This window comes from Telmatherina bonti (assembly GCF_933228915.1).
Source record: "Telmatherina bonti genome assembly, chromosome: 7".
NCBI classification, from domain to species: domain Eukaryota; kingdom Metazoa; phylum Chordata; class Actinopteri; order Atheriniformes; family Telmatherinidae; genus Telmatherina; species Telmatherina bonti.
Window position 1 is genome coordinate 38,004,762 of NC_136625.1, and position 21,217 is coordinate 38,025,978.

The following is a 21,217-nucleotide window of genomic DNA, read 5'->3' on the forward strand; positions in this document are numbered from 1 at the left end:
CACGTCGATGAAGGTCCTGCTGGTTTTCATGTTGATGAAGTTCCTGCTGGTTTTCATATGTTGGTGCAGTTCCTGCTGGTTTTCATGTTGATGAAGTTCCTGCTGGTTTTCATGTTGATGAAGGTCCTGCTGGTGTTCATGTTGATGAAGTTCCTGCTGGTGTTCATATTGATGAAGGTCCTGTTGGTTTCTGTGGAGATGAAGTTCCTGCTGGTGTTCATGTTGATGAAGGTCCTGCTGGTTTTCGTGGAGATGAAGGTCCTGCTGGTGTTCATGTTGATGAAGTTCTTGCGGGTTTTCATGGAGATGAAGGTCCTGCTGGTTTTCATGTTGATGAAGTTCCTGCTGGTTTTCATGTTGATGAAGGTCCTGTTGGTTTCTGTGGAGATGAAGTTCCTGCTGGTGTTCATGTTGATGAAGGTCCTGCTGGTTTTCGTGGAGATGAAGGTCCTGCTGGTGTTCATGTTGATGAAGTTCATGCGGGTTTTCATGGAGATGAAGGTCCTGCTGGTTTTCATGGAGATGAAGTTCCTGCTGGTTTTCATGTTGATGAAGGTCCTGCTGGTTTTCATGTTGATGAAGGTCCTGCTAGTTTTCATGTTGATGAAGGTCCTGCTGGTGTTCACGTTGATGAAGGTCCTGCTGGTTTCCGTGGAGATCAAGGCCCTGCTGGTTTTAATGTTGATGAAGGTCCTGCTGGTTTTCATGTTGATGAAGGTCCTGCTGGTTTCCATGTTGATGAAGGTCCTGCTGGTTTTCATGGAGATGAAGGTCTTGTTGGTTTCTGTGGAGATGAAGGTCCTGCTGGTTTTCATGTTGATGAAGGTCCTGTTGGTTTCCATGGAGATGAAGGTCCTGCTGGTTTGAATGTTGATGAAGGTCCTGCTGGTTTTCATGGAAATGAAGGTCCTGCTGGTTTTCATGGAGATGAAGGTCCTGCTGGTTTTCATGTTGATGAAGGTCCTATTGGTTTCTGTGGAGATGAAGGTCCTGCTGGTTTTAATGTTGATGAAGGTGCTGCTGGTTTTCATGGAAATGAAGGTCCTGCTGGTTTTCGTGGAGATGAAGGTCCTGCTGGTTTTCATGTTGATGAAGTTCCTGCTGGTTTTCATGTTGATGAAGGTCCTGCTAGTTTTCATGTTGATGAAGGTCCTGTTGGTTTCCGTGGAGATGAAGGTCCTGCTGGTTTTAATGTTGATGAAGGTCCTGCTGGTTTTCATGTTGATTAAGGTCCTGCTGGTTTTCATGTTGATGAAGGTCCTGTTGGTTTCTGTGGAGATGAAGGTCCTGCTGGTTTTAATGTTGATGAAGGTCCTGCTGGTTTCCATGTTGATGAAGGTCCTGCTGGTTTTCATGGAGATGAAGGTCCTGCTGGTTTTTGTGGAGATGAAGGTCCTGGTGGTTTTCATGTTGATGAAGTTCCTGCTAGTTTTCATGTTGATGAAGGTCCTGTTGGTTTCCGTGGAGATGAAGGTCCTGCTGGTTTTAATGTTGATGAAGGTCCTGCTGGTTTCCATGTTGATGAAGGTCCTGCTGGTTTTCATGGAGATGAAGGTCCTGCTGGTTTTCATGTTGATGAAGTTCCTGCTAGTTTTCATGTTGATGAAGGTCCTGTCGGTTTCCGTGGTGATGAAGGTCCTGCTGGTTTTAATGTTGATGAAGGTCCTGCTGGTTTTCATGTTGATGAAGGTCCTGTTGGTTTCTGTGGAGATGAAGTTCCTGCTGGTGTTCATGTTGATGAAGGTCCTGTTGGTTTCTGTGGAGATGAAGGTCCTGCTGGTTTTAATGTTGATGAAGGTCCTGCTGGTTTTCATGTTGATGAAGGCCCTGCTGGTTTTCATGGAGATGAAGGTCCTGCTGGTTTTTGTGGAGATGAAGGTCCTGGTGGTTTTCATGTTGATGAAGTTCCTGCTGGTTTTCATGTTGATGAAGGTCCTGCTAGTTTTCATGTTGATGAAGGTCCTGTTGGTTTCCGTGGAGATGAAGGTCCTGCTGGTTTTAATGTTGATGAAGGTCCTGCTGGTTTCCATGTTGATGAAGGTCCTGTTGGTTTTCATGGAGATGAAGGTCCTGCTGGTTTTCATGTTGATGAAGTTCCTGCTAGTTTTCATGTTGATGAAGGTCCTGTCGGTTTCCGTGGTGATGAAGGTCCTGCTGGTTTTAATGTTGATGAAGGTCCTGCTGGTTTTCATGTTGATGAAGGTCCTATTGGTTTCTGTGGAGATGAGGGTCCTGCTGGTTTTAATGTTGATGAAGGTCCTGTTGGTTTCCGTGGAGATGGAGGTCCTGCTGGTTTTAATGTTGATGAAGTTCCTGCTGGTTTTCATGTTGATGAAGGTCCTGTCGGTTTCCGTGGTGATGAAGGTCCTGCTGGTTTTAATGTTGATGAAGGTCCTGCTGGTTTTCATGTTGATGAAGGTCCTGCTGGTTTTCATGTTGATGAAGGTCCTGTTGGTTTCTGTGGAGATGAGGGTCCTGCTGGTTTTAATGTTGATGAAGGTCCTGTTGGTTTCCGTGGAGATGAAGGTCCTGCTGGTTTTAATGTTGATGAAGGTCCTGCTGGTTTTCATGTTGATGAAGGTCCTGCTGGTTTCCGTGGAGATGAAGGTCCTGCTGGTTTTAATGTTGATGAAGGCCCTGCTGGTTTCCAAGTTGATGAAGGTCCTGCTGGTTTTCATGGAGATGAAGGTCCTGCTGGTTTCCATGGAGATGAAGGTCCTGTTGGTTTCTGTGGAGATGAAGGTCCTGCTGGTTTTCATGTTGATGAAGGTCCTGCTGGTTTCCGTGGAGATGAAGGTCCTGCTGGTTTTAATGTTGATGAAGGTCCTGCTGGTTTCCATGTTGATGAAGGTCCTGTCGGTTTCCATGTTGATGAAGGTCCTGCTGGTTTCCATGTTGATGAAGGTCCTGCTGGTTTCCATGTTGATGAAGGTCCTGCTGGTTTCCATGGAGATGAAGGTACTGCTGGTTTCTGCTAAAACTAGATCTCATTGAGAAGAAGACTAAACATCATTCCTAAGTTCAGTCTTAGACGTTGTGAAATGCCAACATGTCTTCAGGTTCTGCAAATGTCACGTCAACAAATCATGTCTGTGTTACATAAATATGTAAACGATGGATTATGGCCTACATTGTCCAAGCAGTCCATTGGTTAAGTTGGACTTTTAAACAAACGTGCATAAATAGTCATACAAATGCAAAACATCACATTTCTGCTCAGCTAATTTTAGGCATGTGGATGGATGTTCCTATCACAGGGTTCTAGTGTTCTGGTTCTAGTACAGGTGGATCTAACGGTGTAAAAGTTGTATTATGAGTTTGAGTCATCAGCTTTTTGGCTGAATGAGTGCATTTATATGTATGTATACAAGTCAGTTGCTCGATCAATCAGACAAACTCTGAACTCACAGCCATGCTGGCGGATTGCCGCTTATTGAATCACCAGGCAACGCCGTGGCCTTTACAACAGTACATGGTGTAACATAACAGTGGAATCACACGGAGGCCGATGTAGGACACGAGCTGCAGCAGACTGAAGCTCAGGTTTTATTATAAACACTCAGCTTTATAAGGCACATCCTTTACATGAGGACAGTTTTCATTTGTAGTAAAGTTACAAAGTTTACAAAGATGATGCCGACTTGGATCGTTTACAGCATTTCTTTGTGAAGCGGCTACATCTGCAGTATAATGAAAAGGTCACTGAGAAGCAGGTTTAACCCTGAACAAAGAAATAATAGAAAAAATTTAGTCATTTTTCTAAACGAATTTTTATAGACCAATTTAAAAATGTTAAATGAACAAAAATAATCTGTATAAATGTATAATTTATATCAGAATTCTTGTAGTGCACATTGGGTCCACCAGGAGGCAGAATACAAGCGGCAGACAGTACAGAACACCAAAGTTTTTACCAAAAAGTGATGAAATAGGTCTCAGAAACTTTGGGAATCACAGAAACAACTGATTATTTATTCACTTTTTCTAAAATATTGAACTATTTTGTGCACAGTTTATTTAGAAATTAGTGTTATATTTTTGTCAAATAAAATATTTGTATTGCACGCAAGCATTTCTTATGTTTTTTTCTTTGTAAATAATAATAATAATAATAAAAATAATAATGATGATGATGATGATGATGATGATGATGATAATAATAATAATAATAATAATAATAACAGTTATTCCATGTAATTGGTCAAACTTAAGGCTCTATAATCGAACAGTTTCCCAGCCAGCATGTCCATGTGTGGCCCATGAGGGTTCAATCTGTATTATGTGGTACTGAGTGGGCAGGTCCTATGTGGTCTCTATATGTGAGGCTCATGTGGGCTGTATGAGCTCCATAAGGGATGTAGATGGACCAGGTGAGCATGAGGAGCCCACATGGGGTGGATAATCTGAAATAACATGAAACCCATATTGGGAAACACAGGTGCGGTCACCGCGGTAACTGTGGACAAACCAGGATGGTCTCCTCGTCTGCTGCCTGGATATGAACACCACGGGCCCCACATGGACACTGGCTGGGTTTATGTAACAACTGTAGGATGTAAAACACAGTTAATTCATTTTTCTTTTTCATGAGAAACTTGATTGGCTTTAATTTGATGTCACTTATTTTGTCTTCTCGCTCACTCCTTCACTGAAAGTTTACTCAGAATAAGACAAACAAAACTGCACAAAAGTTTTAATATCGGCACAAACATCTAGTTGGGTTTATTTGTTAGTAATGTTTTTTTCTAAAATAAATAGCTAATAGTTTTTTAAAATGTCATTATCTATTACTGTGCCTGTGTAACGCCCCAACACCAGTCTGCAGATGACCCCCCGCCCCATAAAACCAATGGTCCATATGAGCATCTTCTGGGCATCAAGACAGCAGAAAAACACCATTGTCTTCCTCTTTATTCCTCTGATACCGTGGCCCTCATAAAAAAACTATGCTAAATTAATATTCATCAAACTGATTGTTATTTAATGGATTTACTTCTGGATCTCATGCATGTCGGTTGTGTGCCCTGTTTCTGGGATTCAAGCTCCCTGATGTACGTAAATGGTGATATTATATTCTCAATATTGTCATACGCCGCCGCCTTCATGCTTCCACGCGTCTTTCACGTTGCCATGGTCATTAAATTAATTCATCCACTAGTAGGCAATGATGACATCACTTTCACGTTCTGACACCAGTTGCTAGTGGTAACGCATCACAATAAAGTTCTTTACAACCGTCCAAAAACACCAGAAGAAGAAAACCACAAAGTCTTATTGTAGTGCTCCTCAACTTCTTTGGGTAATTTTTATTTGGCGTTTTCTGCGTCGTCTTCTTCCTGTCGCTACAGCTTCTTCTTCGTTCCTTTCTCTGATTGTGTGTCAGCTATACAACTCAACACTGCCCCAGTGGTTACAGATGGTATTGCTCCGTTTCCTGGCGGATAGCCAAGCTCCTCAAAAACTGACCAAGTTACGTAACCGACAAAAGGACGTACGAAACTGTCCGCTTCTTCTGTGTCCAGTAAAAACTGGCATAAAGAGTAAAAACTGGTTTCTTCATCATCAGTTTCCTCTGCATGTCTCCAGATGGCATGTATAGCTGAAGGTAGAGCTGGTTTGGTGCAGGAGCGGTCAGATAGGAGGAGGGAAGTGTCCAGGACTCGAACCCAGCTTGGTCGAGGAGTTTGCCTGTGAAAGGATCTGTGAATACGAAGATAGAAATAAGGCTGTGGCAGCCGTCCAAGCCAGCCGCCATGATGGCTGTAAAACAGCGTGTTGTTCAGGAATGTTCACCAAGCCTCCAACACATGATATCATCAGGCCCCTTCATAAATAATGAACTAATAAACCCAGAACCGAAGGTTCAGCCAGGATTTATGATCCATCGTCTTTTTATGAGTTTTAGAGATTATCCCGTGACATGATTTTGGCTTTTCTGACGAGCAGGACGTACCGGGAGACGTGATGTGATGCTGAGCAGAAGCAAGCAGTCAAAGTTTGTTTACAGCAGAAATAACACGTTTACAGCAGAAATAAACATGTTTACAGCAGAAATAAACATGTTTACAGCAGAAATAAACATGTTTACAGCAGAAATAAAACGTTTACAGCAGAAATAAACATGTTTACAGCAGAAATAAACATGTTTACAGCAGGAATAAACATGTTTACAGCAGAAATAAACATGTTTACAGCAGAAATAACACGTTTACAGCAGAAATAAACATGTTTACAGCAGAAATAAACATGTTTACAGCAGAAATAAACATGTTTACAGCAGGAATAAACATGTTTACAGCAGAAATAAACATGTTTACAGCAGAAATAAACATGTTTACAGCAGGAATAAACATGTTTACAGCAGAAATAAACATGTTTACAGCCTGGTACAAAAACATTTTAGGTTTAATAGGTCAGGTTTACCATCATGACAACTGTGGGGGGAGTGAATTTTTTTCTAACTCGCCCGTTTAAAAGTAATTTAATCTTGAAATTCAGCATATTTAGGGGCATGTCCTTTTGATTGACAGGTACCCGATCTCCCACTTCAGGTCAGAAGTACGTAGAACAACCGCGGTTTTTAGCCGGTTAACAACGTGACTTAGCTTTAGCCCGCTTACCTCCGTTAGCTGGTTAGCTCCTGTTATCTCCGGGTTAGCTCTTAGCTACAGAAAGCTCGGAGTTCGCTTGATGTCAATCATCCACCATGACGCTCACAGCCCCCCTCTCAGCTCTGCCTCTTTGCCCATATTTATATTTTCCGGGTGAGACGACGTGCATGCCCCTGCCAAGATGGTGATGGTAGGAACCGCCCACCGAGCTTCAATTCAGCTCTTCAGAAACCTACAGGTGACGTCACGGAAGCTCCACCCATCTGTTATATATCTGTCTATGGTTCACACGAACAAAAAGGCCAGAGAAAAATGTTCCTCTGTGTTTCTGTTTGTTTAAGACAAGAATAAACCAAATAAATGTTTTTAGCAAATGTTTGAAATGTTAAAAATAATAAGATAATAATAATCTAACAATGAAACATTTGAAATGTGTAACAGTGGTGTTATAACAAACAGTTTGGGTTTTATAGACCCAAACCAGCTGGTTGAGATGTTCAGGCGGGTTTGTTTCCACAAGTTTTTAAAGAAATTCATCAGAGTCACTGTAAATTGACCTTAAAGACTAGAACCTTAAAGAGCGAAACTACAAAACCTTTCTTTATGGATGATGACCCGGAGTGTGATTGTTCTTACTCAGTTACTCCTGTTAAACCTAAAAGGCTTGTTTTTTAGTACGCTCAGTTTCCACTTCATTTGGTTCACCTTCTAGTTCAAGAAGATGCTACACTGTGCTCATAAAGGGATGGAAATGGTCATCAGCAATACTTAGGCAGGCTGTGGTGGTTAAACCATGTCATGCTGGTACTGAAGGGACCAAGGTGGGCCGAGAAAATAGCTCCCAAAACATATGAATGGAGCCATTTAAAGCAAAACTCTGGCATCAGACTGATGGGATATAACTCAGAAAGCCTTCATCCTCTCGGTCTTTTCAGAGTGTTTTAGTTTTCACCTCTTGAAATTCCCTTAAATGGAAGTCTTCTGTGTTTTGAACGACAGACACAGAATCCTGGCATCACGGGGAAGATGTATATCAGCTGCTCTGAGCGTAAAACTTGTATGTGCTGAAAGTCTCAGCCAGTGAAAATAGGCAGTGGAAATCTGAAACTGAACCAAAAACTGCATATGCAGTAACAGAGTTGTAGTATGTATGTGGTTCAGCAGCGCTCCATGGTGCGGTTTGAACTCTGTGTCCTTCTCAACGGTCAGCCTGCGTCACATAAACATACCCAATACAACTCTGCACACTGTTTGCTCTAGATGATGGACAATATGATGAGTGAAAACAGGAAGCTGAGAATCTGGAGATGATAAAGATGACAGTCGAGTAATTTACCATTTATTTGCTCATATTAATTACCTTCTGCTGTACACAGGTATTATAGTTATCATTAGTCAGATCTGTGAACAGGAAATGCAACTTCTTTGTGAATTGAAGCCTGTGTAGAAGTTCCTTTAGCATGCATTCTCCCACATGGACAGCAGGGGGCGACTTTACTTTCGTCTTCATAAAATAAGTCAGGCTGTCATTTTACCACTGGCAGCTAAGGAAGACGACCTCCGAGTCAAACCAAAGGCGAGCTGGCATGGTGGAACATGCTTGTAATTCCACCATGTTGCCGTGTAGTTTGATCACACACAGAGACGTTTCTACACTGGCTCTGTTTATTCAGTGCTGAAGCTGAGTAATGAGGCTTTCCACTGCATGTGAAAAGACAGATATACATTAATTCATGGTACGATTACTGTGTTTGGGTTTTCAGGCAGATCCACCTCATGTCATAAATACTGGAAATACAGAAGTCCAGGATCCAGCGAGGGATATTATGGCGGCTACATGTATATATTTGTATCTGTGGATATGTAAAAACATTTTAAAAAAGAAACCACTGGGATCTTTCAGCCATTCCCAGTGCACATTGCTTCAGCTTTCAGGACCCGCCTGCCTGGTTTCAGTTGCCAAGTTATGACTGGATCGTAGGTTAAAATAGGCTCATGCTGCTTCATGTTCATTAGATCAGAGCACCTGTATCTCCCCACACTAAACTCACACAGTTTAGTTCAATAAAGTCTGAAAACAATCTCACGTTTTATTTTAGTTATTTAGACGGTCCATCTGCAGTTCATGTTTACTTTTCATATTTATGGTCTTCAAAAATACATGGCCTCTGCCCGAGGGTGACCTTGCATGCTCATGTCTAAGCCTGTCTGTTAGTACATCATGAATATTAGTGTGTGTGTTATCAGCTCTGTCCTGAGAGCTACTTACTCTAATACCCCATCACACTCATTCTGTCTTCAATCTCTTCAACCAACACAGACAAGACCTTCTAGACACACACTGACACAAATACACACTCCTTCTGGAGGGTATGGAGCCACGATGGTGACAGAACATGTCTGCCTTGTAGCTCTACAGTTACATCCGTAACAGCAAGTACAGACACAAATCAGATCTGCAAGTATGGATTCATTTTATTGGCAAAAATACAAGTCAGTTCATGGTAGGTAGGTAAAATGTTGAGAAATGGTTTTACAGGTAAAACTGACTTTTTTTTTTTGTTTGTTTTTTTAATACTTTGATTTTCTGACTTGAAAAACTGACTTGTATTTTCAGACTTGAGTTTTCTGACTTGTATTTTTTTCACTTTTCAAGCTGACTTGTGTTTTTATTACTTTTATTTTCTGACTTGATTTGTACTGGAATCTGGAAACACAAGTTCTGATAAGTTTGTCCCTTTTGTAGCTCCATACAGCAGAGGACAGTCTACTTGATGTGAGAAGTTTGTCGCTTTCGTAGCTCCATACAGCAGAGGACAGTCTACATGTATGTGTGTTGTGGGAAGTTTGTCCCTTTTGTTGCTCGGTACTGCAGAGGACAATCTAACTGTATGTGAGTTGTGAGAAGTTTGTCCCTTTCGTAGCTCCGTACAGCAGAAGACAGTCTAACTGAATGTGAGTTGTGAGAAGTTTGTTCCGTTTCATAGCTCCGTACAGCAGAAGACAGTCTAACTGTATGTGAGTTTTGAGAAGTTTGTCCGTTTCGTAGCTCCGTACAGCAGAAGACAGTCTAACCGTATGTAAGTTGTGAGAAGTTTGTCCGTTTCGTAGCTCCGTACAGCAGAAGACAGTCTAACCGTATGTAAGTTGTGAGAAGTTTGTCCGTTTCGTAGCTCCGTACAGCAGAAGACAGTCTATCTGTATGTAAGTTGTGAGAAGTTTGTCCGTTTCGTAGCTCCGTACAGCAGAAGACAGTCTATCTGTATGTAAGTTGTGAGAAGTTTGTCCGTTTCGTAGCTCCGTACAGCAGAAGACAGTCTAACTGTATATAAGTTGTGAGACGTTTGTCCGTTTCGTAGCTCCGTACAGCAGAAGACAGTCTAACTCAGGGATGTCAAAGTCAAATACACAGAGGGCCAAAAAAACAAATTGGCTATAAGCCGAGGGCCGGATTGGTTCAATGTTTATTAAAACATATTGAAATTATTGCACGTAGTCTATTGAACCAAGACCTAACACAGTATATTATTTAATGATTAAATGAATAATCGGGAAAACATTTTTCAGCAGGCACACAGACAAGAACAAACTGCCTTCAAAGAAAAATCACATGTCCTGTACATTAAATGAATAAAGTAATATTTTCTTATGGCTCTGTCAGTAAGTTGAAGAGAAAACATTTTCAACAGGCAAACAGCAAAAAAGCAATTTTCCTTCAGAAACAAAATAAGTTCCTTATATCAAGATAAATGCATAAATGAAACTGCATGCATTATAAACTGAAAATGCAATATTATGCTGCTCTATTATCCTACCAATTACTGCTTCAAATAGTAAAATGAGAAAATATAGAATAAATCAAATCAGTTGTATTCTTTCTCATGGCTCTTATCTGCAGTTCCCCCTGAGTCCATTAACTGAAAAATAAATATAAATAAATAAATAAATAAATAAATCAAATACAATAAAATAAAATGCAAAAATATATGGCACACAGACAAAACAATACTTTCTGTGTGTTTCTTAGACGTTTCATGGTGCCTTCTTAGATTGTATTCTTTCATTACAGCCAAACTTTCTCCACACAGAAGACACACAGGTTTGCCATTTACCTCAGTGAACATGTACTCTGCCTCCCACCTAGCTTGAAACCCCCTGTTCTCAGCATCCACCTTCCGTTTAGCCATTTTTTGGGGAGGAGGTAGCTGAAAGTTGACATCTGCTCTGACTGCTAATGAATGATGAAGCCGAGGTCCGCTTGCTGCGCTGCAGTGAGTTCGCGGGTTACCGTTGCATTGTGGGAAATGTAGTATTGGTGCGTGCAAAACACCAGCGGGTGGCTACAGCCTGCGGGCCGGTTCTAATACTAATCAAATATCATCCCGGGGGCCATAGATAATTCATTCGTGGGCCGGATTCGGCCCGCGGGCCTTGACTTTGACATATGTGGTCTAACTGTATGTGAGTTGTGAGAAATTTGTCTGTTTCATAGCTCCGTACAGCAGAAGACAGTCTAACTGTATGTGAGTTGTGAGAAATTTGTCCGTTTTGTAGCTCCGTACAGCAGAAGACAGTCTAACTGTATGTGAGTTGTGAGAAATTTGTCCGTTTTGTAGCTCCGTACAGCAGAAGACAGTCTAACTGAATGTGAGTGTGTTGAGCAGGATTTAAAGGGTTAATGTGGCTTAACCATCTGAGGGAGGCAGGAACCCAGCTGGCCCTGATCCCGCCCCCTTTCTCAGCTCTGACCTCACACTGAAACCAGGTCCCCTTTGTGTGTGTGACACACACGTGCTGGGTTACATGCCTTCACACACACAGGCTGAAAGAACATGCATGCACACTGAGAGGACGCGCATTAGATGACAAGCAGGAGAGCAAGTTTGTCCAGAGAAAGAAAAGGTCTGTGTTTGCTCTGTGATTAAAGGTGCAGCTACCGCAGGCGATCGCAGGAGTGAAACATAAGAAGAGAGAGCAGACAGTCAGAAAGGGAGAGGGGGAAGAGGTTGCTCTACATTTAGACCCGGAGCCGAGACCAGATATGTACGTGGGGACGGATTAATGGAGCTCTGCTGACTGAGAAGGAGCTTTCTCCTCAGCTGCTCAGCCTGAGGAGTGCTCAGGACACCTTGGCTCTGCTTGGAGCTGCAGGTCTGGCAGCAGGTGTCCAGCCCTGGCAGAGGTAATGAGAAGTCCCGGAGAGCCGTGGCGCAGCAGACAGCCCGACAGAGCCAGACAGACGAGGAGGCGGACTGGACTTAACAGGGATGAGAGGAGCAACCAGCTGAGGAGAACCAAGCGAGGGAGATCAGCCAAGCTGGCCAGAAGAGGAGGGTGAGGACGACTCAAAGACAGTAGGATAAAGATGAGTGTGCCGACCAGCTGGGGTTTTTTTTACTCCGTGGAGCGGAGTATCACAGTGAGGAGTGGGAACATATGGGGCTCGCCGTGCGCTGTCAACAGACCCATAGACATCACACAGAAACGCAGGCGGTAATTTACTCCACATCACTCCTTCTCCTCTTCATCTCTTATCTGATGTCTCTTTCCACACAAGCACAGCAGCATAGCAAGGTCAAAGGTCATCCTCTGTCTGCTGCTTCTATCCTTCCCTTCAGGAAACTCATGATTATTCTGTTGTTATTAAAACACAACAATCAGCTGATAAATATTTCATCTGACGCTCAGAACATCCAGCATCATCTGGACTCTAAGATTACATCATATTCATTATAATTAATTATAATTATTATATATATAAATGTTTTTTCTGCTCACTGGTGGTTTTTCTGAGATATTACAAATTAATCTAACTAAATATTCATAAACTAAACCTCAGTTTCTTTACAGGGATGAAAACAAATAGTTTTAATATGACATCATAATGAAGATATAATGATTTACTTTGTTATTTTTCTTTATCTTTACAAATAATTCATTATGACAAATGTTTGAAACGTACTTTGTTTGGGGAGCTTCCCACAGCCGGAGGTTTGATTCCCATCCGGCCAGCAGACATGAAGAAACCTCTGGCGACGTGTAGCTTCTAGTTCCTGTGAAACTGAGCGTCTCGTTGTAAACGTGCTGGAAGCTGGATCTGCTAGCTGAAGTTACGTCAGACGGAGGTTTGGAAACCAGGATTCTGGATCATCATGCAGGTGTTGAGCACCAACAAGCTCATTACTGTAGACATGTCTGACCTGGACACACAGGAGCTGAACTGGTTTAGAAAGTGGGACGTTAGCTGGCATCATGCTTGTTGAGAAACAAGACACAGTCATACAAACAGGCAGCTAGCTGTTAGCCAGCATGCTGTCCATTACATGGTTTTAATGCACAATGCAGAATCTAGAACACCTGACGTGCAGAGGAGGGGTGGTGTTCCACCAGGAAGTTCATTATAACCATCTAATGAACGGATCTGAATTGTTTAATCTGCTCATACCATGGTCCCACACAGTAACCATTTTATAACACGTATTTTATTTATTTATTGTTTTACAAAACTTGCTAAATATGTTAAAGTATAGGAACTATTTCATGTTGGCCTCGATGTTTGTTTTATGCTAAACAACCGCTGTAAAGCTGCAGCACGTTCGTCTCATTCACCTGTTAAAAGCAGCTGATCTGAATCAGATGGTTAACGTGTTGCTATGGTAACGCCCGTAACAGAGTGATGTTACACTGATTTAACTCGCCGAAACGTGTAAATACAAAAATAATGCAGCCAGCTGGTATTAGAATTCTTTCTTACCACGGTATAAAGTAACTTATATGTATGGGATTTATATTATATGTATAAACCGCGAAGCATTCATTTTTAATAATTTTTAGATATTATTTATGTTTATTATAATATATTTCTATACTATTGCAGCAATAATAAAAGTACATTTACATATAAAAAAAAAAAACCAATGATACATGTGTACAATAATGAAGCATTTTATTATTTATTATACATCATGATAATTTTTTATTGTACTTGAGGCACATTATAATTGTTGTGGTTTATTAATGAAATAATTCAGTGTTGTTCGTGAAGGTTAACGTCCATCTGGCGGTAATGAAGTGACTGTCCCGCTCCACTCTGCAGCATTTCGACACATAAACAATCGAGAACATTCATGTTTGCATTTTAGTAAAGTTAAAACTTTATAATTCACACAAACAGGTGAAGCATCGTTTTCAGCCGATTAAAAGACACTTCAGTGCTTTGTTTAACTTGCAGATTTAAACCCTGATGTGCAGCTTAAACCTGCAGAGCTGAAGTTTCAGGCTGACTTCAGGAGGACTCTCAGATCCAGTCCTGCAGATCCAGTCCTGCAGATCCAGTCCTGCTCCTGGTTCTCAGGATGCTCCTCAGAGAGGCTGCAGGGCGTTCTGGGGTGTTAAACCTGCTGTTTTTTACATGATCTTACTGGACATGCTGGACTATTTCACCCCCTGCAAGTCTGAAAAGCTGTGAAGTAGATTTTATTTCATGATTCTGGGTTCTGGGGTCTGAACAACATCCCAGATGAATCCTGACTGATCAGAATCTAATGACAGGACGTATTTACACAGGAGACACTTGTCTGCTGCTTCACAGCTTGGTGAGAAGTAAATCCATACATGTATCCTGTGCAGCCTTTATTTTGCAGACAACATGCACGTGCATAAGTGTTGCCTTTCAGACCAATAAGCTGGAAAAATAAACGTGCACGAGGCGTGAAAGACACCAAACAGTATGTCGCATGTCTTCCATGTTTGCTTTGAAGTCCAGTTATCTGCAGAGACAGCAGCGTGTTATTAGCCAGTCATTCATGTCTTTACACGTCTGAAATCCATCTTTTCTTCTTCATACATGATGAAAACTTTTTCTCTGCTTTGCCTGAAAGATGGCAGAAAAATTCCCAAGCAGGGACTGCATCTATTTGTTTGTTTTAATCTGAACTGTTCTGGTGTTACAAGCAGTTTGAAGAACTGAAACCCTGCAGATGAAGGAATAAATGGTTCCAGTAACAGAAACAGGCAAAAGGAAAAGCAGCCGGTTGTGCAGAAGAGCAGCTGTCGGCAGGATTTCATCTGAGAGGCAGATAAAGTAGGAGCTTCTTGTGATCTCACAGTAGATTTATGTGGTTTTTCTGCAGACGGAGTTTTATAAGCCATCAGACCCGGCGAGCCGGAGAAAAGAGAGGTGGATTTAAAAGCATCTCAGATTGTTGGAATCGTCTGGGTTTTACACTGTAAAAAATCAAACATGACAGCGTTTCCTGTGTTTTATAAAAACTGTAAAATACCAGTAAAATTTAGCAAAAGACTGCAAATTTAATGTGTCTGATGTAAAATGACATGAAAACCTTAAAACCTTAAAAAACATAGTTTCTGTTTTTAAACAAAATTCACATAAAAAGGATTTTTTTTTTTTAAACTGGTCATAATTTCACAAAAATGTAATTAAAAATAGTTGAATGCTGAATTTGAATTTAAATCAATAAGTTTCTGTTTTACTGTAAATATATTTAAGCATATGGCATTGGCGTTCAGGTTTTTACACACCTACTCTTCATATCTCATCTGAATAATTCGTACGGCTACATTTTTAATCAGATCGATGTCATCTCAACGTGAACGTTCATCAATGACGAAATTCCTTCTGAAGATTTTTTAAGTTTTACTTTTTGCAAACTGAAGTGGGTGATCCTGATATTTCCATCCGACAGATGCACAATGGACCAATCAGAGAAGGCGTGTTGACAGCGTCACCAGCAGCGAGCTTTGCAAGTGTCACATCGTCGCTGCTTCATACAGACTTTGCATCACCATGGCAACCATGGCTGAGTGTCTCATTGTCTTACTTTTCTCTGCTTCTTCATGCTAGCAGCTGAAGCAGATTCCCAGATTGTCCCACAGACGTCCTAAAGTTCGTCCTGAAGGTACCGAGGTCCAGCTTCAGGTCCTGGACTAAACGAGTCATCCTCTCTCCTCTAGACCAGGACCAACCCAGTGCTTCTTTCTTTCTTTCCTTTTGCAGAATCATGACAACACCGTCCTCTCTGGATGTGGAACGTGTTTGTTTTTGCCATCTTGCCCACTTCATCGTTTGTTGTGCGCAGACATAAAACATCAAGAAGTCACCTCGGAAATATTTACAGTTTTGGTTCACAAACTGTAAACCAAACGTAAACCATGTGAAACGTCATTTTACCTCAAAGACGTTAAAAAGTAAAGATGTGAAAGTGAGACTCATATTCTCACTATGAATCATACACTAACATCTTTAATGAAAGATTTAACAAAAACAATTAAAACAAAAGATCTCATGTTAAACATTCTGGTTTTCCATTTGTTGACAGTTTTATTATGGAAAAAAATCTTAGTGTTTTTTATAGTGTAGAGGTTTAATAGTGTTGGAGAGGTCAGAGAGGTGGAGTCGAGGCTGGACGTCCAGCTTCGTTCAAGTATATCCGGAATAAAATGTTTAATTGATGATATGTGAATTTACTACATTACATACTAAATTAATACAGAATATTCCATAAAATAAGAGGTTAAAGTCTCTCCGTCTACGTACAGGCTCATATTCTGAAAGCTCAGAGGGTCAGGAATTTCAGTATTTCTGTGCTGTCTTTGTCGATTTGCTGCTTTAAGCTTCGTTTAAGTATCTAACCCTTCAGACTTCTCTTATTTCCACAACAAGGAACAGGAGTGAAACCTGGGATGTCAGACTTAAATAAATGATGCTGGTAAATCACCGGGATTACTTTCTACCAGCCTTTAAGCGCCTGCAGAGTCCCGTTGAGCCAGTAACTGCTGTCTGCAGAGGCTGCGCCGTGGGAGGCGACGTGCAGGATTACCAGGGATGAGATGGAAAATCCATCCATAAAGTTGGTGTTGTTTGTATGTTTGGGAGAAAATGCTTCTGAATTAACGCAGCTGACAGTTTGCGTTGGTTGCATGTTGTCCTTAGGAGGAGAATTTCTCAGAAAGCGGAAGTTTTTCCTGTTTCTTCCTGGAGGAACATTACCTGTCTCATTTATCCTGATGTTGGAGGCGGAAAGCTGCTGCTCTGCCTGGTTTATCCAACACCTGGATTCTGCTGGAATTCCAGGAATGAGCACCACGTTGAACATGGACATGATGGGAAACCTGGACGAGCTGACATGAACTCTGAACATGAATGCTGCAATGTGGATGCTGGTTGATCTGAGTGGAGATGGAGATGAATCCACATCAACTTTCTCCTACGTTCAGGGACATTCTGTCCAGATGTTCCTCCGTTTATAAGAGGAAAAAACAGACTTGTAGATTGATTGTGAAGATGAAGAACTATATTAATTATATAGATTAATATATTTGTTTTATTCTTGCAGGACATGAAATCCTGTTCTGCAGTTTGTGTTGAGATGCCAGTAGACATGACTGTCCACTGGCTGCAGACACAAGACCCCTGACGTTCCATTTTTACAGTCTTCTTCTGCTTTTATCAAACATCACCATCGAGTTCCTCCTCTTCTTCATAGATTCGCTTGTTATGCTTCTTCTTTGCAGCAGCTGTTTAAAATGTGAATCTCACGGTTTAATTTTTTTAACTTGCAGACCTTTTTAAATCCCTCTCCAGTCTCACCAGGCATCCTGTCCTTTTTTTCTGTCTCTGTGAGAAGGGTAAGATCTTGGCATGATGACACCACATGCTTGAAAAGCAATGAGAGCTCCACAGGCTTGATGTCAGAGCTTTAAATACGATCAGTCCCACCCTGAAGAGGCTCTAATTCGACCCCAATCTGCAGCCTCTGATGCAGATATGAAGGTGTAACATTCTTCACCTCATTTAGGCTTTTAGGAGATTTCTCTGCAGGATACATTAATTAATGTAATGTTAATTGTTAACCACAATATAACAAAATGACATGAAAACTGTAGATAAAAACATCAGAAACCCTTCAGCCAGATTTATGACAGACACGGTTGTGAAATGACGGCTGCAGACATGTGATTGGGTCTGGAGAAATCATGATTAATCATGAGGAACTGGTTGAAATCCAGGAAGAATCAGAAGGACTTTGTTTTTAAAACTTCGGACAGCTGTCACATCTTCGGTTGCTAGGCAACAGGGAACTGGAGCGCTGTGGTACGGCCATGTCATTGCATTGAACTCTGAAGCCCGTAGACCCTACAGCCCACACTGGATGTATATCAGAGCTGTTAAAATTAAACCATTTATGCAGATAAATCTATGAAATCAGAACCTTAATTTCTTACCACACACACAACAAACATGGTTAACATGTCAATAAAATCACAATCTGGCATCATCTCCATAAGATAAGCTGGATCGGAGCATGGAGGTAGTTTGTCACAGCGGCAAACCGGATCCACTAAAACCACTTTACCCTGCTTATTTCTGAAGATCCAGACAGTTTTGCAGCTTACAGAGGAGGGAACTTCTGCTGTGTCATACATCAACAACGCAGTCGCAGAGGTGGTGGGGGCTGTGAACAACGATGGAGCTTATCTTTGGGGTCATGGCTCGCAAACTTCTGCATTAGGAAAATCCGTGTCTGGTCCTGGATGTCCAGATGAATCCTTTCTCCAACATACCGGGATCAGGTGTCTGAATCCCTCCATCCTCATGTCATCCGACTCTGCAGACCATCGGTCTAGGAACTAGACTTTTATCTGGTCCAGCTTTGTGGGAGAAGAGAGGCAGGACCAGATCTGCATCTGCACAGTCCTGCAGATCATCCAGAATGTTGTTCCCGTTCTGGATGGTAGTAACCAGAATGTTCCTGTTCTGGATGGTAGTATCTAGAATGTTGTCCCTGTTCTGGATGGATAATAACCAGAATGTTCCTGTTCTGGATGGTAGTAACCAGAATGTTCCTGTTCTGGATGGTAGTATCTAGAATGTTGTCCCTGTTCTGGATGGATAATAACCAGAATGTTCCTGTTCTGGATGGTAGTATCCAGATTGTTGTTCCTGTTCTGGATGGTAGTATCCAGAATGTTCCTGTTCTGGATGGTAGTAACCAGAATGTTCCTGTTCTGGATGGTAGTATCCAGGATGTTGCTGAGATCCACATTTATCTTTAATATCATGGAAAACCTGTTGGGAACTTCTCCAGGATTTTCTCACCATGTATTGTGGAGTTTTATGCAGACATAGTGAAAATGGTTTTATGTCACAATGAGGAAGAATTCTTCACAACATTCCTGCATCCAGATACTGATCCGGATCACTCCCAACATCTAATGGAGTCTAAGTTAGATCAGGACCAATTCTCAGAAACACATCATGAAGATCCTTCCAGGAGTTTTTATGTAAAGTGACCGATAGACAGATGAATGTTGGTAAAAATCTGTTTTACTTGGATTTTCTCCACATGGAGATGATGAGGAGGATGAAGCTACACGCGTGGCTAAATCAGCTTCTGTCGTGGAGATCATGCCACATTCAGAGGTTAATCTGACACGAGGAAGAAAGTGTTGCATGGACATCTTCACATCATAAAAACCTGTTTTCATGTTGAACATTTACGATGTTGGGAAGCAATTTCACGTAGAACGATGCTGATTATTTATCTGAATATAACTGTATGAATGAAATCTGTGGTGACGTTACGGTTGTGTCCCCCGCATCAACCCTGAACTGGTTTCTGAAGCAGCTGTTTATGCTGGTGTTACTGGTGCTGCTTTGCTTCAAACCTCTCCGGGAGAAACGTCTGAACCGATCCGCAGGTCGGCTTGTCCGTGATGGATGACAGCTGGTGCTCCTCTTCTTCACTCGGCCGGTAGTTTCGGGATCTTAATGCTGCCCAGATGAAACCGACGTGGCCGTGACGCAGGGAGGGTGTCGGGTGTCAGGAGCAGGGACAGGCCGCCATCAATCACGCTTCTTACACGCTGAAATACCACACACACACTTTGGACACGCTTAAATAAGACACGTATACACACACCTCAGACATGCTTAAATAACACACTCATGTTTAGCTCACATTCCTGAGCTTCACAGTAACAACAATCCAGCTGAGGTGTGTGTGTGTATGTGTGTGTGTTGTTTAAGCGTGTGTTTCAGGTGTGTGTGTGTGTCGGCATACAAGGCAGATATAAATGACTTTGTCAGGTTTGAGGTTCTGGTCACGTCTGGCTGCCGACATGTTGCTTTAGGGTACCTGAGAACTTCAGACATCAGGTCTGGAGGGTCTGTAAGCAGAGACGGGGTCTTACACCCCGCTGAGACAGACGCATTAACCCTTTAAAGGTCTCATACCACGTTTTCTGACAGTCACCGTGTTTCCATGTCCTGTGAGGCTCCTCGCTCACTTTCTCCACGTTTCAGTGTCAACGAGTGAGTCGGAGATCTTCCCCTGTGTGACCTCACGTGGATCAGGCAGTGGGCGTGGATAGTAAAGTGGGCATGGATAGTGAAGTGGGTGTGGATAATGGAGTAGGCGTGGATAGTGGAGTGGGCGTGACCAATGGGATGGGCATGGAAAATTGATTGTGTGGACAGTGTAGTGGGCGTGGGCAGATTAGTGGGCGTGGGCAGTGGAGTGGGTTTGGACATATTAGTGGGCGTGGACATATTAGTGGGCGTGGACATATTAGTGGGCGTGGACAGTGGAGTGGGCGTGGACAGTGGAGTGGGCGTGGACAGTGGAGTGGGTTTGGACAGATTAGTGAGCGTGGATAGTGGTGTGGGCGTGGACAGACACCACAGAAACAGCCTGTTATCAGGAGAGACCGTAGACTGACTACTGGACTGGGAGAAATTAAGACTGAATTTTGGTGAAACTGTTGAAACATGAAACGGATTAAACAAATAAAACACATAAAATGGATGAAATGGACAAAACATTAAACAGAAGAAACCGATTAAATAAATAAACAAATGAAACAGATTTTTTTAAAAAACGGATATAACAGATATAACAAATGAAAGGGATGACAGACGTAGAACGTGGAGCCTTCAAAGCCAACCTGAGGAAAACTGGGACGATTCTGTTTGCAGTCACTGATCCGACCATCCTGCAGGTTTCAGTGTTCAGAATCTGAACTCTGGGACAGTGAGGACAGACGTCCATCACGTCTCTCCGCTGGTTCCTGCAGACTTCCTACCCGACCATACCTGCAGCTTCACCAGAGTCCAGAGGGACTCAGCGGCTATTCAGGATTATTAAAACAAAACATTTTGTTTTAGTTTTGGCCGTTCTGGTGGGGAGAAAAGAAGAGGATGGATGGGACAGTGATGGGAAGTTATTTCTAATGTTCAACCATCTGAACAGAAACCTAGTTTCCTAGTCTGAATACTGACCTCTAACTTCACGTAAAATTCATCTGAATATGTTACATAAATCATTTATTTAAGGTCCTGTAGCAATAATAAAGTCGAGATTCCACTTTTACATCATTTATCACTGAAAACTAAACAAATCAGGCTTTTTTTTTTTTTCCAGACAAAGGAATTTAAACGTAAATTCTGTCAAGTAATATTTTATACTTTAAATAACTTCAAATAAAAATTATTTCTTGTAATTCAGCTAATAAGTACAGAATAACATAACAGCATTCATTTATAAAAACAAAAAAAATTAAATTAAATAAATTAGATGATAAATTTT

At 41.7% G+C, this 21,217-nt stretch overlaps 1 protein-coding gene across 3 annotated transcripts in view; it reads left to right on the forward strand.

The window, feature by feature from the left end:
* Positions 1-11,406: 11,406 nt before the first annotated feature.
* The window catches only part of pde4ca (phosphodiesterase 4C, cAMP-specific a), a 35,349-nt gene continuing 25,538 nt past the window's right edge, over positions 11,407-21,217 (forward strand). For 2 of the 3 annotated variants that reach the window (XM_079243568.1, XM_079243570.1), the window contains exon 1: positions 11,407-11,945. In XM_079243568.1, the coding sequence (XP_079099694.1) occupies positions 11,797-11,945 (149 nt within the window). In that variant the 5' untranslated portion in view covers positions 11,407-11,796. Of the gene's footprint in view, positions 12,105-21,217 lie in introns of all 3 variants that reach the window. The other variant, XM_079243569.1, reaches the window with a different exon arrangement.